Raw genomic sequence first — 16,587 nt, 5'->3', positions numbered from 1 at the left:
CGGGATCTCTCCCTGGGCCTGTCCACAGCTCCAGAGCCACCACGGGGCTGTGGCTCCTCATTTCCAGCCCTCCCACCCTGGCCAGCCCCACTCCTGATCATCAGAATAATGTGGTGACTTCATGGTGCAGTTTACTTCACATGGAAAGGGCCCTTGTAATTTTCTCACACTAAATATTTGACAGAAGACTTCAAGAAAACACAATCCATTTAGGAAAAAAAAAAAAAAAAAAAAAAGCCAGTTTAAGTTGCTAAGTGACCAGATTTTTGTCATTTATTGAGGTTGTTGCACTACACGATGGTTTTATGAATCCCTTGGCTCCCGGAGTCTGGATCTCGGCTCACACTCAATGGCAAGGTGTTCACACCTCTCCATGTACAGAAAAAGCTTTGGAAACAAGGCAAAGGCACACAGAAAGCAAAAGGAAAAGCTCTTGGCACTTACCTGGCTTAAAATCCTCCTTGCTAAGCCAGCCTCGAGACCTGGGCACTGCTGTCACAACAAACCTGCATCATGAGTCAGAACAAGAGGAAATCACGTGAAAACCAGACAAAAAATTCAATAAATTCCCATTTCAGCAGGGTTGCTTGCCCTTGCCCTGACCAGCCGGACATTGCCCAAGTGGGTGTTGAGGTTGCGGGGGAGGACAGTTTAGGCCTCGTGCTTGAATTTCAAGACACACAGATCTGTGTTGAATAAACCACAGAGACAGGCCCACTGTCCATGTGCTCCTTCTCGGCTGGCAGGAGGAGAGGTCAGTGCTGGGAAGGGCAGCTGGGCTGGGAATGGGGAGTGAGCAGAGCCCTGATGGGCTCCAGATGCTCTCCTTACCCGGATGATGATTCATGATTTAGTCTGCCCAAGCCAAGAGAATCAGGCTGACTTCACCCTTGCCGCATCCTAGCAGGGTGTGACACTGTGCCTCAGTTTCCCCATCTGTGCTGGGAACAGAGCCAAGGCACCAGCACTCCTCAGCTCCTTCTGCCTCGATCCCATCCCAGGCAGGTGGCAACCACTACAGTCCATCAGCCCAAGGAATGACAGCACAGGAGAGCTCCAGGACTCCTGCAGGAGACATTGTTCTGTACAGAGAGGAGCTCAGAGCACTTCACAAAGCTGAAAGGGAAAGGGAAAGGGAAAGGGAAAGGGAAAGGGAAAGGGAAAGGGAAAGGGAAAGGGAAAGGGAAAGGGATAGTTCTCAGTGGTAGCACCCCATGGAGCTGGGTTTGGATGGACAAACATTTACACAAACCCAAGCAGAGCAGGAATAGTTCAGGAGTCCAGCAAGGTTCACCACACAGGGAGAAATTGTATCACAGGAAATTCTCAGTAGGAATTCTAGTCCTGCTCTGTCCCAGGCAACTGGAGCTGCTGGGGATGGAGTGCTGGGCCATCTGGATTGGAGATTACATCCGCCACAGCCACTCTTCTCTCAGCTTTTGCTGCTGTCCTCACTGCTGCCAGGAGCCTGGATCTCCCCGAGACTGAGCAGCCAGGACATCCCCACTGCACCCTGGTGCCACCCCGGGACCACCCAAATATTGCTTTAGCGGGAGCTGGAGCAGAGAAGACGGGGAGGGAGCAGCTGCTGGAGCAGGAACACCCACGGGAAATTCGGGGAAAATGCGGGATTAATGGTCTGTCCTGCTGGGCGCTGCCTGCCTCGGGGAGCCTGAGGAGGCCGGGGCAGGACACGGGGAGGCTCCGCAACCCCTCGGTCGCCGCACGGGAGGGACGTCTGCAGCTGGAGACAGCGCTGGAGGAGCCCGCAGCGGGGAATTGCCGATACCGAAGGGTGCCCGTGCCCTCGGGCAAGGCAGCGGGAGGGAACAGGCGGCACTGGCAGGGGTGCCCGTGCCCCAGCCCGAGCCGCGCCAGCTCCGGGGCTCCGGCCGGCAGCCAGCCCGCAGCGTCCCCGCAGCTTCTGCCGCCTTGCCCCGCCGCCGGCCCGAGCATCCCCGAGCGGGGCCGCCCCTCCCTCCCCTTCCTCCTCCTCCTCCTCCCACAGACCGGCTCCGAGCCCCGGCGCTGCGGCCGGACCACAGCCCTCGCAGCTGCGGGGCTCGACGGGGGGAACAGTGCCTGCCTTGGCTGAACCGAACCGGGCCGGGGGCAACCGGACCGGAGGAAATAGAGCCGATCCGCCCCGAGCCGATCCGCCTCATGCCGTTCTACCGACGGAGCGTGGCAGTGCGGGTCCGGCCGGCGGGGCCGCTGACCGATCTGCGGGACACCTGCAGCGTGGCGGCCCTCGCCCTGCTGCGGCAGCTGGCCGAGCTCTGCGGCCACTCGGTCTCTCTCCTGGGGGACATCGAGGGCCACCTGCGGGCTCTGGCCCGTCGCGCCGCCCGCCTGCACCGCCGCGTCGCCCGCCTGCAGTCGCTGCTGCGGGGCCGCCCGCTCCGCGCCACCGCCACAGGTAAGGGGACACCCAGCGAGGGACGGGGTGTCCTGCAGGCCCCATCCCCCTCTGCTGGGGCCGCTTCCCGTTCCGAGGGGTTCCGCTCCCTGCCCCAGTGCCGGAGGGCCAAGCTGCTGCTCCTCCGACGTCGTCACCCCGTGTCCCCTCCCCGGGCGGGTAACCCACGGCAGCTCCTGCTTTCGGGGCCCATCATCCCTGCTTCATCAGCAGGGAGAGCTGGGGGACAGGGTAGGGGTGGCAATGCCTTGCCAAGGCCCGTGGTGCCAGTGGCCAGGGAACCTTGCCGGGCACTGGGGTGAGGTGTCATTGGGATGCTGGTGGCCAGAGCAACCCTGTCCTGGGGTGAGGCCTGGACAACCCTGCACCCTTTCCCTCTGCCCAGACTTTATTTCCCTGCTCACAGTGGGCATTTTCCAGGCTGCCAGCAAGCACATCTCACGCTGTGTCTGCAATTACTGGGGGCTGTTTTGAGAAAGCAGGGACACCGGGCTGTCAGGGCCGGTCCTTGCCACCCCAATACTGTCCCTGCCTCAGGTGTTTCACCTCATCGTGGGGCAGGGGACCAAGGGGGCTGCCCTGCCCAGCGTGGGGCAGTTTTTCACTGGGGTAAAATGTTGGGTTTTTCATCCGGGGAAGATGTTGGGTTGTCATCCAGGCATTGTGTCAGCTCGTCCCCTCTCCTGGCAGCCACAGGGTTTGGGTTGCCTTGGACTGCTTCCACTTCCCATTCCAAGCATTTCGATCTGGTACAGGCTGCTGTGCTGGGTCAGGAACAGGCAGCGCCGTTTCAGAGGATCTTAAAATAAGCTCATTTTGGAGTTGTTTATAGAAGTTTATTTTAAAGGCTTTGCGGGGCGGGGAGGGCAGTGCTGCTCCAGCACGTTCCTCTCAAGCACCGCGCATTTCCCAGGCCCTTGGCAGAGCGTGTGCCTCTGCTGTCGGCAAATCCCCTTGCAAGAGCTCCCCTTGCTGCTCCATCTGCCTGGAGCCATGGGAAATGACTACCAGATCCTCGCAGTCCCGGATGCCGGGAGTGAGCGGAGCACTCAGCCCTGGTGTGGGAGCTGCACTGCTCCCGACAGCGACAGTCATTAGACTGGGAAGTGTTAGACAGTCATTAGACATTCCCGTCATTAGACTGGGAAGTGGTTCCCACTGTCCTGTGCATCGACCAGGAGGGGACAGCGAGGTTTCACAGTCACCCAAACTGACCCGCGCACTGCACCAGCGTGTGCCAAACCTGGCAGCATCACTGTACGTGCTGGACCAGGGTCTGCTGGAGGAGGAGCTGATCGTGCCCGTAGCCAGATGGTCCCTCACTGCCTGTGTCTGGCCAGCAGGCTGGGACTGCTCCAGGTGGCCACAGGAGTACTGCTTGTGTGCCACCGTGGTGGCAGGGCATTAGAGCAGGGGGACCGTGGAGGGCACCATGGAGGAGATGGTGTAGGGGACAGGGGTGAGCAGAAGGACGGTGTGGGGGGATTGTCGGGGGATGCCTGCAGTTGCTGCTGTGGGCAGGTGGAGCCCGCCTTGTGGGTTCAGCTAATTCCATGCACCTGGAAAGCAACACCACAGGTAGCTGCAGGTGTGTGTGTAAGGCAGCAGCAAATTGTCCTCCTGTGCTACAGCTCCTCATCAGAGCCATGAATAGGCACGTGAGTAGATGTACTGGGCTGGCTCAGAGCTGGGGTCAGAAGTGTGTAGTGATAAAAATGCTGTGATTTATCTTGTGGGAAGGCCTGGGGCAGTGTGAACAGAAGCAAGCTCACCTTCATTGCTGCTCAGTGGCACAGAGGCTTAAGAGGTTCATTTCTCCCTGCATCCTAAGGGAACACAGCCCATTCACCCCCCCACAACCTGTTCCACATCCATCCACCACCAGCCAGTGGTGGGATGCCAGAGTTTCCAGTGTGACTGAACTTATTTGAGTAAAGAGCAAAATTCTGACTGGTACTTCAGCAGCAGTTTGCTTTGCTAAGTGCTCCAGCATCAGCCCATGGTGGGGGGTCAGATCATGTCTTGGGGGGATGGGAGCTCCTTGTGAGGCCCCAGCACTGTGGGGGAGTGATGGCTGCCCAGGGCTTAAGAGGACACTTCCCACTGAGCTGCAGCACAGCAGGGACCCAGGAGTGAGGAGCAAACACTTAACAATGCCCCACACTGAGTTTGGGGCTTATTTTCTCCTCTGGTTTCATTTCTTGAAGAGGATCCAATGGCAAAAATCACAATTCCCCTCTTAAAATTGAATGGAAGCCCATGGAAGATGTTCTAGGGGAGCTCACCCAGGACCAGTCGTGCCCTGGCGCAGCCTCTACTTAGCCAGTGTGGGTCCAGGTGACATGTCACAGCCTGTCTGGCCAGCTTGTAAGGACGGGGATGGATCAGGCTGGAGATCCAGCAGGTGCCTCCCAGGCAGGGCTGGAGACAACACCAGCCCAGCACCAGCCACAGCATGTCCTTGCTGCAGACTCAACATCATCCTGGGCTGGAGTAGTTCCATCCTTTAGCTCCTCTGAGGCCACAAGATGGGGACCAGACAGTTCTCAGGAAGTAGAAATGCTCCAGGCATGACCAAAGCCCAGCTGCAGTGCAGGCAGGGCATGGGGGTGGCTGTCCAGCTCTCACAGATGACCTGATTCAGCTTCCATTGCCCTGCCCAAGCATGGTCCTTGGGCCAGCTCCCAGATTTGGACATCCTCATCTGGGTCACAAGCCTTGCCTGGTTTTGGTTTCTACCAGACAGGTTTAGAAAGATTCAAAAGCCATGGGCCTCCTCACCCCATGGCTGGGGAGTTCAGGTCACCACTGAGCAGAAGGACATGTCCATTGGTGTTTCCAGAGGCTGTGAACTGAGGGAGCTGCCTCATCCTCTTCAGGAAAGGGAAATGCTAATGGAGCAGTGTTGCTTCCAGATGAAGAAATCACACAGCAAAGGGCTGGGGAAACACTTGTCCAACAAGGCAGTGTGGCTGTTTCCAGCAGGAGACGGCAGCCAAGGGCTGTTGGATTCCTCTGCTCTTATTCACCAGCCGTGCAGGGAGCGGGGAGGGCTCAGCCTGTCACCGGGAGCTGGGAGCATCCCTCATCCCTTGGTGCAGCCAGCCAAGGATGCCACGGCTGGGTGCAGGGTCCCACTGCAGCCAGAGCAGAGCAGGGACCAGGCCCCCTGTCCCACTCCCACTGGCACAGCCACATCCTGGAGGGTGACACATGCCAGTATGGCTCAATCTCCTCTTCAGGACCCTGCAGCTCCAGAAATAAATCTCAGCGAAGCACAGGATGGAGCCAGTGCCGAGAGCTATTCAAGGTGCAGTCCCTGAAGAGCTGCAGGACAGTTCTCTGGAAGGAACCCCAGACTGTGCTGGCAGGAGCAGCTGTTTACTGCTCGTGCTGAAATGTTCAGCGTTCCCATCCTCTGATCTCCCAGCCTTCTCTGAAAGCAGCCATGGAGATAGACAGAGCTGTCGGCCAGCCAGGGCTGCTGCCCCCCACGCCCTCTGCTCAGCTCTTCCCTTACTGAGCTAGCACAGATGTTTTCCCCCATATTCTGAGACTGGATTTTTTTAAAAAGGAATGAAAGAAAAAAAAAAAAAAAAACCCTTCTGACATGCTGGAGTTTCCTGCGAGGCTGAAGTGGCTGTCTGTCCTTCAGTCGCTGGGACAGGGGACAGGGGCTTCAGCTGTAACTGCACTCCCAAGGCTCACCCACATGAATCTACTGAGCCCCACTCCTTTGACCCCACAGCTGCCCTTGTCAGCACCTGTCCATGGGGTCAGTGCCCTTCAAGTTAAAACAAAGTGCCAGGAATGGTGCAGGGCTCTCACTGCAGCACCATGGGAAGGACATGTCCCAAATTCAGGGGACAAGAGGTGTTGGTTTGGAGTGAGATGTGGTCTCAGTTCACCCTGATGCTCTCTTCCCAAGCAGCCCTGGCCTGCCGTGGCCACAACCACCTCTGAGAAATGGCTCTTGGAGCCTTCTTAGCCACCAGGCTGTGGCCAGTGTGGGGTGAGGATTGCTCAACCCACAGAAGTGCCAAAGCCTCACAGTAGTGCTGAAGATGCTTGTGGGGGCCCCCCACTCAGGAGCCCAGCACTGCTCATTCCAGCCACAACCCACTGCAGCCTCCTCTGCAGGGCAGAGCAGCTCCCAATACCCTTACAGACCTTCCAAGACATTTTCTCTGCCTGCATTTCCCCAAGCCAGTGGTGACTGCAGTGTCAGAGGGGCGAGCACATCTCCCCAGGCCGCTGGTGTGGGTGGGAAGTGGGATGCTGACCAAGGCTGGATAGTTGGCTTGGCTGCCGGCGGAGGAGGAGAGGAGCCACACCCTCCTCTTAACAGGAACCGTCTGCCGGCTCAGTGAGAGGTGGATGGATGGATAACGCACGGCTCCCATCAGCCTGCTCTGGATGAAAGCTGTCTTCGGCAGTGGGCTGATGGCCACTCCCTGAAAATGCGTGCTGCAGGCAGTGTGAGGGGAGGATACCCTGCTGATGTTCCTGCAAGGAATGGGCAGCCCTGTCTGGGCTTTTCCAACCTCCAGTTTCCCCTGGCTCCCCTGCCCATGGGTGCGAGGTTCCTGCAGAGCCTGGCCATGCTGGTGGAGGGGGGCACGTGGGACATCCTTAGAGCTGATGTTGAGGATAGCATCTCCAGCTCATTGCTGCAACCTCTCTCCCACCCTGCTGGGTTTTTTTCAGGGCTGAGATTCCTGCTTGGATGGATCTAAACGCTCATTCAAAAAAAAGTGTTTTCACCCTTGGGTGGTGTTTTGGAAGGATTCATGTGAGAGCTGAGCTGGTGGCCCTTGCTCAGGAGCTGGGCTGTGGCCCTCAGGGGCAGTAAGTCCCCTGGGGAGAGCAGGTCTTCGGGACCCCCATCACCCAGTCAGAACTGCATGAAATCACAAGGGAGTACAGCCACTGCTCTTCCGTCACAGCCTCAGACACCCCTGGTGTTTCTGGTTCCTCCTGCCTGGACCCGTCTCTGCAGAGCAAGCTTAGAAGGAACTCCACGAGCACCAGTGTTCCTGGTTCTTCTTAGGAAGCACTTACAGCCTCTCTTTGGCTGGGAATATGGCAGCACTTACGGACCAGGAACATGGATTGGCTTCAACTATGTGTCTCCTTGGAGTCTGCGTCATCCTAAGTCAGCATGTGGGATGTGTTCACCTCCATGTGTAAGGAAGCGCTGCAGCGTGCCTTTGGCAGCCGGTTCTCCAGCTGTAGGGAGCTCTCTGGTGCTCCATGGAGGCAGAGGTGGGAGTGCAGGATGGCTCCCCATGGCACCCGTGCAACTTATCCATGCAGCAAGGCACCAGTGGCTGCGGGGCTGTGCTTTGGAGAGTAGATGACCCTTGAGGAGGGACACAGGAAGCCACCAGGGACCCACCTGGCTACTTAGGAACCCAGCAGTCCCTTGGAGATGCATATCCAGCTCCCAGCCTGGTCTGCACTCCCCAGGTGCCCAGTGCCATGCCCGCTGGCCATGCCCATTGCCCTGCAGGTGCTGGCACAGGGCTGGCCACACGCCAGTCCCCGCACGTGCACGGGAGCCCCAGGCTGCCAGCACAAAGTCTGGATTGAGCAGGAGCTGGTGCAGCGCCCAACAGGCCAAGCATGCTGGCAAGGAGAATCTTCTGTTTAGCTGTGCCAGCATGTTCTGCCATTCTCCTCCTGCTCTCCCACTGGCTGCCCACCTTGGCACCGGGATGCCTGGCAGGGAATCAGGCTGGCACCTTGGGCAGTGGCAGGCATGTGGCTCTGTGGGAGTACCCATCAGCACAGGGGGTTATCGTCCCCTGTCTGTCTGCTGGAGCCTGACCCTACACAGACGCCAGCCCGGCACAGCACAGTGTCTGGCAGCTGGGGACGGCTCCAGGAGCCAACATGGAGCTGCGTGGCATGGGGAAACTGAATGTGGTGGGGAGAGATCAGGGGACGGTCATTACTCCTTGAGTTAATTAATGGCAGCAGATCGAAGCAGACAGGGAAAAAGGTAATTCCACCTGTTACCCAGAAAGTGGCTGTGAGAGGCCATTTCCTCCCTTCCTGGCACCCTGAGTGGCCAGCTGCATCCATATGGAGCAGCATGGCCCCACTGTGAGCTTGGATCCTGACTCAGTGTCCCCATAGCCAGGAAGGAGGAAGGGGACAGCAGGGCACCGTACATCCCCAGCGCAGAGCAAACCCCCCTGGCACATGTGTCTGTGATTCTGTTCATGTCTGAGTGTGCACACGTGTGTCTGTGATTCTGTACATGTCCAAGTGTGCACACATGTGTCTGTTGCAGAGATGGGGGCTCCTGGCATGCTGAGGGTGCCAGGATTTGTCCTGTCAGTGCTTCCGGAAGGGTTCTCCCAAGTTGTCTTGTGCTTGGTCTGTGCTCTGTGGAAATGGGGGGACTGTGGGGTCAGCCCTGAGATCACCCCCACCCCCCACCCCACCCCCATCAGAATTTTGCTCCAGTGCTTTCCCATCCCTCCCAGTGGCTGCTGTGGCCATTTTCCAGGCTGCCAGGCTTTCCAGGCTGTGCCCAATGCCCACACCTCTCCACTGGACAGGGAGAGGTCCATCACCATCCACTCATAGCCATCCCCAGGGCCTCGCACGTAGCTGCGTCCTGCGAGCAGGGAGAGCAGATCCCCCATTGCATACCCAGCATGGGGTGGCCATCCCCCGGGTGTTCCCCTCCCCACAGCTGCAGCAGCAGCCTCCCGGGTGGTCCTGGCTGTCAGGCAGAGTGTGGGCTGCCGAGGCCACCTGCAAGGCGCTGCCTGTGTGGGACCAGCTCCCTTCCTGCTGCACTGGGACCCCAGCCAAGGGCAGGGGGGGACAGGGGGGGATGGACAGCCACCTCCCTGACAGCCATGGGGTGCTGCCAGCAGCAGGAAACCTTCACCTGGCTACCTGACCCCTGTTAATTACGGGAAGGTCAGCTGGCACTGCCCACAGCACCCACGCAGGCTGGCACAGCTGACAGCAGAGGTGGTGGATGCCATCTCTTCTCCACCAATCTCATCCCTTGCTGTGGCTCTCAGACTCACCGGAAAGACGCCGGCTGGCAGGATGCTCCATCCCCACTCAATCTCCACGGCTCCAGCACCCGCAGCAGGGTTGTGTAGCTATGTCTTTAAGAAGGGCCTGGGCTGGGGTGGGAGAAGCGTTTCCATCCAGCCTTTCTCCAGAAACCTGGTTCGATTTAGTGCGAGCCAGCGACTGCCAGAGCTGGCGCTGTGGCCGTCTCCCGCTCCCGGCCAGGGCAGCCGCCAGTCCATCCCGGCCATGGGGGCTCGGGGCATCCACTGAGGTGTGGGGCAGCTGCCGTACCCCCGGCCTGGGGCCCGCTGGGGAGAGGAAGAGGAGGAGGCAGAGTTGGGTAAGTAAGAGTTTTGTTCTTTCCTGCCTGTGGGACTCCCTGCCCCGCCCCGGGAGGGTTTGGCAGCACCGCAGGACAAGGGCAGGGAGGCGTGGGTGCACAACATGGTGGCTGTCACTGCAGGTGGGTGCAGGCAGCAGCAGCCCCAGGGTGGCACAGCCGCCTGCTCGGCTCCTCGCTCCTGCCTGCGCGCACCAAGGCATGGGGGTGGTGGGATGGTGCCAGCTGGGCACCCCGTGCCCATCACGGCAGGGCTCGCAGGCAGGACACATCGATGGCGGCAGCAGGCAGAGCCCCGGGAGAGGTGTGGTGCCCTCTGCTCCCTGGTAGTGCCCGTGCCCAGCCCAAGGACTGGATGTGTCCCTGCTCTTCTTCCTCACGCGCTCGGGCTGGGACAGAAGCCTCCCCAGAGACCCCACCGGGAGGAAGGTGCACGGCGTGCCCCTGCAGAGGGGCTGGGGGATCCAGTGGCAGTGCGGGGGCGGTGCCAATGCCACCCCTCGCACCCCGCATCTCCCGTAAGAGGCTCATAAATGACAGGTGCTAGTGATGGTGCCACGGCACGTGGTGGCAGCCTGGCTCTGTGCTGCTCTCTGGCATAGCTGTTTTGGGGGGCATTCAGAGGAAGCTCTAGGGGTGTGGGTGAAGGTTGTGGGGTAATCAGGGCTGGGACAACCCTGCCCCCTCTGCCTGACTCCACACACCGCTTCATGCCGAGCTCTCAGACTGCCGGGGTGTAGCAGAGCCGGGTGACTGCATCCTGCAGCCCTGGCACACCGGGAGCAGGGAGGGCAGCCCTGGCAGTGCCGGTCCTGGGCAGGACGGTCAGGCCCCCAGTGCAGTTACCAGGACACAGAGCAACGAAATATGTTTGGTGCACTGAAGGAATCCCAGGAATGCAGAGCCTGGAGGGGACTCGAGGTGGCACGAGGGTGCTCCAGCCCTGCACGCAGATCCCCTGCCGGGCCTCGGGGGCAGCTTGGGGGTCACCTTGAGCAGCATAAGCTGTTGTGGGGCTTGGTGTCCCAGCTCTGCCCTCCAGCTTGGCGGGGACCCTGCCGGTGGCTCTGCTGGGACGTGGCACCTCTCAGGGTCCAGTACAGCCCTGGGAGCGACTCACCATGGTGCCGGCGCGGGGCCGGGAGCCCTGGCCCTCCTCCTCGGCTCTGGCCCGGCCCCAAGCCGTTGTTCTCCAATGAGCTCATCTGCCTCGCTGACTGTGAGTTTTAATATGGCCTCTTGGCCCGAAAATAACCAGCTCGGCCACTTAGCAAATGTTTATGGCTTCTTCATAGCCGGGTTCTCTGCCAGGAGAGGGTCTGCTCCGGGAACGCGGCGCGGAGCCGCTTCCGCGCTCGGGCTGGACTGAGCCGTGGCACCGGCGCTTCCCCACTCAGCCACCTGCAGCCTCCTGCCCTTGGCCCCGGCACGGTGAGCCCGGTGTCCTGGATGAGCCACCCGCATCTGCCTGGGCCCCCAGGAGCCAGGACAGTGCAGGCAGCCGTGTGTGCCCACGGGGCTCGAGGAGGATGCGGGGTCTGGGGCTGCCCCGCACAAGGTGACAAGTGGCTCGGACTGATGGGCACCTGGTGTGGCTCCCCAGGGCAGGAAGCAGAACAATGGCCACGCTGTCGGATCGCAGCTCAATGACCCACAGTGGGGCTGTTTGTACAGGGGCCGCTGCCACCCCTGCCTGACACCGTGTGCTAGGCTCAGCTGGGGCTTGGGGAAGTGGCAGAAAGTATTTTCTTGTTGGAATTTCTGCGAACCACCCCCAACTCACTCCAGTCCTTCACCTCCCTGGGGAGTGCAGAGGCTGGGTGAGGTACCTACAGCCCCATGCCCGGGTCCCTGTGAGCTGAGGCACTGCCACAGACCAGCCCCAGAACAGGGGCAGAGCATGGGGTGCCACCGCGGGGCCCCCGCACCGCTGCGGCTGTCACACCCACCTGCTCCCACATCAGTCACACAAACTGCTCCTTGCACCAAGTACTGATCCAATTTGTGGCTGTTTCCATAACAACCTCCCAGCGCTTTCTGGTCCTTTCTGTTGCTATATGGATGCTGAGATCCGATGTGTCAGGGATGCTGGGTCCTGGGATACAGCGACTGGGCTGAGGCGTCCCAATGCTTCTTGGCTCCCAGGGGTGAAGTGCTCTGCACGTGGGAAGTATTGGCATGCTAGACAGGTTTCCCCACTCTGGAAGGGCTTTTTTCCCCATGAAAGGGATATGGTGAGGTTTGGGCCAGGGGAAGAACCCCAAGGGCAATAGCTGATCCAAGACTCCTGGGGGTCCCTGCATGCAGCTGAGCTTTGTGCAGTCGTGGCATTGCCCGGGACACTCAATACCAGGTTGGGGATCTTGGAGGCATTGGCAGACAGAGACGACCCTGTTTCTGCTATCTGACATGACATCACCCCCAGGCCTGGCTCTTGCAATATCCTGCAGCTCTCACATAGGTTTCCTGACAGAACCCAGCCCCAAAGCTCTTCCCATACCTCCTATTTCCCTCTGTGCATGGCTCCAGGTGCTCTTGGATCTGACCTCTGCCTCCTGTCAGAGGTCCCCGATCCCTTGCCTCCATCCATCCCCTACTCAGCCACCCACCCCACAGGGCCAGCATTGGCGTCCCCACCCAGCCCCAACACCCCCAGTGTGCCCAGCCCCAGGACCTCACATGCAGCCCCATTGCCTCAGGCGTTGCCCAGCCCTGGCACCACCTCATCCCCACCACCCCCGGGGGCTGTCCAGCCCCCTCCACTCATCCCTAAACCAAACTCCACTCATCCCCAGGGGCTACCCAGCCCGAGGGCCCCCAACCCAATCCTATCGTCCTGGGGGCTGTCCAGCCCTGGTATCCCCACACTAGCGGTCTGAGGGTGCCCGGCCCCGGCACTGCCTCACAGTCACCCTGACACCCCCTATCTCCTCGGGCGGTGTCCAGCCCCGGTACCGCCATCCCCATCACCCCAGTACTCCCCAGCCCCAATCCCCCCACCGCATCCCCATCACCCCGGTATTCCCGAGTCCCGCGCCGCCCCCGCCCGGCCCCCGCAGCCGCCGCCATTGGGCGCCCGTTCGTCTCCGAGGGGGCGGCGGGGCGGGGGCCGGTGCCGGTGCCGCCTGGCGCGGCTCGGCTCGGCTCGCCTCGCCCGGGCTCGGAACGGCGCGGAGCGGAGCGATGCGGCCCGGCCCGGCCCGGCCCGGCCCCGCGGCTCCTCCCCGCGCGGCGCGGCGGGCCCGGCGGGGGGCGGCCGGGGGGCGGCCCGGGGGCGGCGGCGCGCGGAGCCCGGGCCGGGCGGCGGCGGAGGATGGGCAACGCGCAGCGGAAGGGGCCGCGCAGCCAGCGGCGGGGCAGGATGCCCTCGGCAACAGGTACCGGCGCGGGCGGGGCGGGACCGAACCCGCGCCCCCCGCCGCCCCCGGGAGCGCCGCCACCCCCGCGACCCCCGGCTGCGGCGGCGGGCAGGGGGCGGCTCGGGCTTGCTCGGGCTGGGGCTCGGCACTTCTCGCTCCCCCGTCCCGGTGGGTCGCTTGGAGGACGCGGGCAGAGGTCACCCCGGCCGACGCTTGGCCTCCTGACGGGGACGGCACGGGATGGGGCTGGCGGTGGGGCCACCGCGGTCCCCCAGCGTGTGGGACAGGTGCTGGCTGTCCGAGCTGCTGCGATCCAGCCCCGGGTTACAGGGAGCCAGCCCCATGCAGTGGGGAACCAGTCCTGGGCACGGGGATCCAGCACCAAGTTGGGGGGATCCAGCCCTGGGCATGGTAATCCAGTCCTGAGCTGTGGGAAGCCAGTGCTGGGCATGGGGCTGCAGCCCAGGCAGTGGGGAGCCAACCCTGGAGGCAAGGATGCAGCCCCAAGGTGTGGGGAGCATTGACTGTAGTTGCTGTCTCCGGAGCTGAGCCCCCCCAGGCAGGGAGCCCAGTGCCTGTGCAGCCTCCGCAGCCCAGCTCCCTTCTCCCACACATCGCAGTGCTGGTGGGTGTCTGGGGGCTCCTGTACCACAAACAATCTCGGGGAGGCGGACAGCCCTGCAGCCCTGCAGGGAGCTTTTTGAGGGGGAGCAGAGGGAGCAGAGGACCCACTTGGAGCTGGGAGTGGGCAGTGAGGGCAGGTGCCCTCTGAGGAAGCAGGGTCAGACAAGCAGGACCTGTCTAGTCACTCCTTTGTCCCCATGTAGCTGGTCCAGGCAGTTCAGCAACCCTCCCCAATGCTCCAACTCTTCTTCCAGCCCAGCTCCTGGGAATGCCAGAAGAGCTGCGAGCTGGGGTCTGCCACAACTCCTGGCACCAGGCCCATCAGAGTCCTGGAGTCCCAGAGTGCAGCATGCTGGGCTCTGCTGGCTCCAGCTCCTGCTGCCCTTTCCCTGCCTGCTGGCTTGGGAGCGGGACACAGCAATGTGGGCAGCAGCAGGTAACTGAGCCCTGGGAGAGACCTGGGAAGATTACTTAGAAACTGTAGAAGAATGGGGACTGCTTGTCACAGCCCAAATGACTGTCACAGCTTAATAATCAGTGGCAGAGAGGGTGGCAGCACAACCGCTGTCTAATTTTGCAACCGCTGTTGTAGCAGTGGGTGCAAAGCACCGAAATGGGGCACAAAACCTCAGGGTTGCACAGGAGGCGGCCAGGAGAGAGGCTGAGCTGTGGGTCGGAGGGGGTGAGAGATATGGGGCTGGTCAGTATCCATCACATCATCCTTGGCTCCCCTCTTGGGTCCATGGGAAGTGGACAGTGGTTGGACTGTGGGGCTCAGAGGGATCATGGGATGCTGTTCCCTACCAGGAGGCAGTGCCTGGACCACAGGCCTGCAGGTCACGGGGGATGAGGGATGCTGTGCCGGCTACTACCCAGCACAATGCCCTTGGCTCCCATTTGCAGGCATGGAAGATGAGCAGTGCCCAGACCACTACTGCTCTGCTCCCTGCCTGCCTCTTCCACCTGGTGCCACTCAGAGGGAGAACTAATCACACTTCTGGATTGTCAAAGGAATTCTTGGAGCTGTGGGAAGGGCCCAAGGGGGATTGCGGGGCCAGGCCGTGGCCAGAGCTGGTTCATCTCTGTCCTCAGGTCACAGTTCCCCACCAGCCTGGAGATCTCCAGCAGATCTCCCTCAGGTGCCTGGTCTCCCTGGAGAGACCTGCATGTGGTTCCTGGGGTCAGGGAAGGGTGGGATTTGGCATTGCATGGCTCAAAACTCATCTTGGGTGTAAAGCTTGAACAAATACTTGGATACTCACAGGGCTGCTGAGACCTCAGTGCCTGGGGCATTCCTGAGAAGTTGCACACAGGCTTCCATGCAGAAAGGTGACAGCAGGTCCAGGCTGGAGCTTATCTGCCAAGGGGAGGGAGCTGAAGCTCCATAAGGAGCAGCCCTGTGGTGGGTGTGGGTCGCTGGTGGTGTGGGATGTTCCTGAATGAAGCCTGTGCTTGGGGCAGCATTCTTGGCTCTCCTGCAGCCCTGGCTCCCAGGAGCCTCCATCCTCTGGGAGAAGCCAGCTCAGCTTTACAAAGCCCTTGGGCACTGGGAAAGTGGTCCCCAAGGAGCCTTTGCTCCAGGCTTTGGAAGGAGCTGAAGTGTGATGAAGCTCCGGGCGCTCTGGCAGCTCCCAGGTCAGAGCCAGGGCGTTCAGAAGGGCCCCTGGTTTTGTAAGCTGTAAGGACTGGGGGAGCTGGCGGGCAGCGGTTCAGCCGGGCTGGGGGCAGCCACAGGCTCCAGGTGCTGGTTTCCCCACAAGGAGTCTTGTGGTTGCTCCATGTGGGAATGGCCGTGCTCTGCTGAAAGGACAAGACCCCACGTGCTGTGTCCCCCCAGGTCACCCACCACTCTCAGATGGTGCTCCAGCCACAGCTGGGGGATATTTTGGTTCCATGACCCTGTCCAGCTCGGGGAATCCAGCCTGTCCTGGCTATAGCATCCCTCTCCAAGTGCTGCAGCAGTGATGTACATAGAGGGATGTGCTTTCCTGGGGCTGAGGGCGGGTGGATGTGGATGGGCTGTGCAGAGTCACGGTCCCTCCACCATCCTTCCCCGGGGAAGGAAGAGGGGCCGGGCCAGGACAATGGGCTGTGGCGCTGACTCAAACAGTCAGTTCCTGGTCGCTTCCTCTCCCCGCTTGGAGCTGGAGGCAGCGAGGACAGGGAAAGCTCAGTCCTCTCGGCCTGGTTTGAGGCAGGAGCTCCTGGGTGGTTGGAGCGAGCGGCCTTCCCCCACCCTCACAGCCATGGCCAAGGTGGAGTGGCTCCTGGCACCCTGGCACCGGGCAGGTAAGGCAGGCAGTAGGGCAGGGCTGAGGCGGGCAGTGGGGGCGGTGGGGTCTGCAGGCACTGCTCACTCTGCAGGGCAGGACCCTGGGCTGGGGGCAGCTCTTGGGCACAGACCCTCTGGAGGCCATGCAATAGCCCCCAGGGTCAGCGCTGTCCAGCAGTACCAGTCTTGTGCCACCTTCCCCAGACTGACCTGAGCTGTGGAGTGTCCCTGTCCCTTTTAATTCCTTCCACCATACCCCAGCCTAGTGGGGTGTCCTTGCTCTGACAAAGCAAGAGAAAGACAGAGACTCCCAGCCCACGTGTCCCACTGACCACTCATCAGTCGTGCAGGGACAGGTCCTTCTTGTCCCAGAGGTACTGTGCCCTCCCGGCAGCTTCCACGTGCTGCAGACAGCAGGAGGGAGGACCATGGGACCGTGGGACTATGGACCGTGGGTCAACACAAACATCACAGAGACCCTCACTGTTGTCACTGCTCTCAGTCCTGCTGTAGCTGATTTCAGGTCTCA

At 61.1% G+C, this 16,587-nt stretch overlaps 1 protein-coding gene across 4 annotated transcripts in view; it reads left to right on the top strand.

The window, feature by feature from the left end:
• The first annotated feature begins 2,075 nt into the window (after positions 1-2,075).
• NHSL2 (NHS like 2) overlaps positions 2,076-16,587 on the top strand; it is a 28,674-nt gene continuing 14,162 nt past the window's right edge. For 2 of the 4 annotated variants that reach the window (XM_053990375.1, XM_053990374.1), the window contains exon 1: positions 2,076-2,419. In XM_053990375.1, coding sequence (XP_053846350.1) covers positions 2,164-2,419 — 256 coding nt within the window. In that variant the 5' untranslated portion in view covers positions 2,076-2,163. Of the gene's footprint in view, positions 2,420-13,091; positions 13,181-16,587 lie in introns of those variants that run through there. The other 2 variants (XM_053990376.1, XM_053990377.1) reach the window with 2 other exon arrangements.

This window comes from Vidua macroura, chromosome 14, assembly GCF_024509145.1.
Source record: "Vidua macroura isolate BioBank_ID:100142 chromosome 14, ASM2450914v1, whole genome shotgun sequence".
NCBI classification, from domain to species: domain Eukaryota; kingdom Metazoa; phylum Chordata; class Aves; order Passeriformes; family Viduidae; genus Vidua; species Vidua macroura.
The sequence above is the reverse complement of the archived record's forward strand: the minus strand, read 5'-3'. Positions and strand labels throughout refer to the sequence as shown.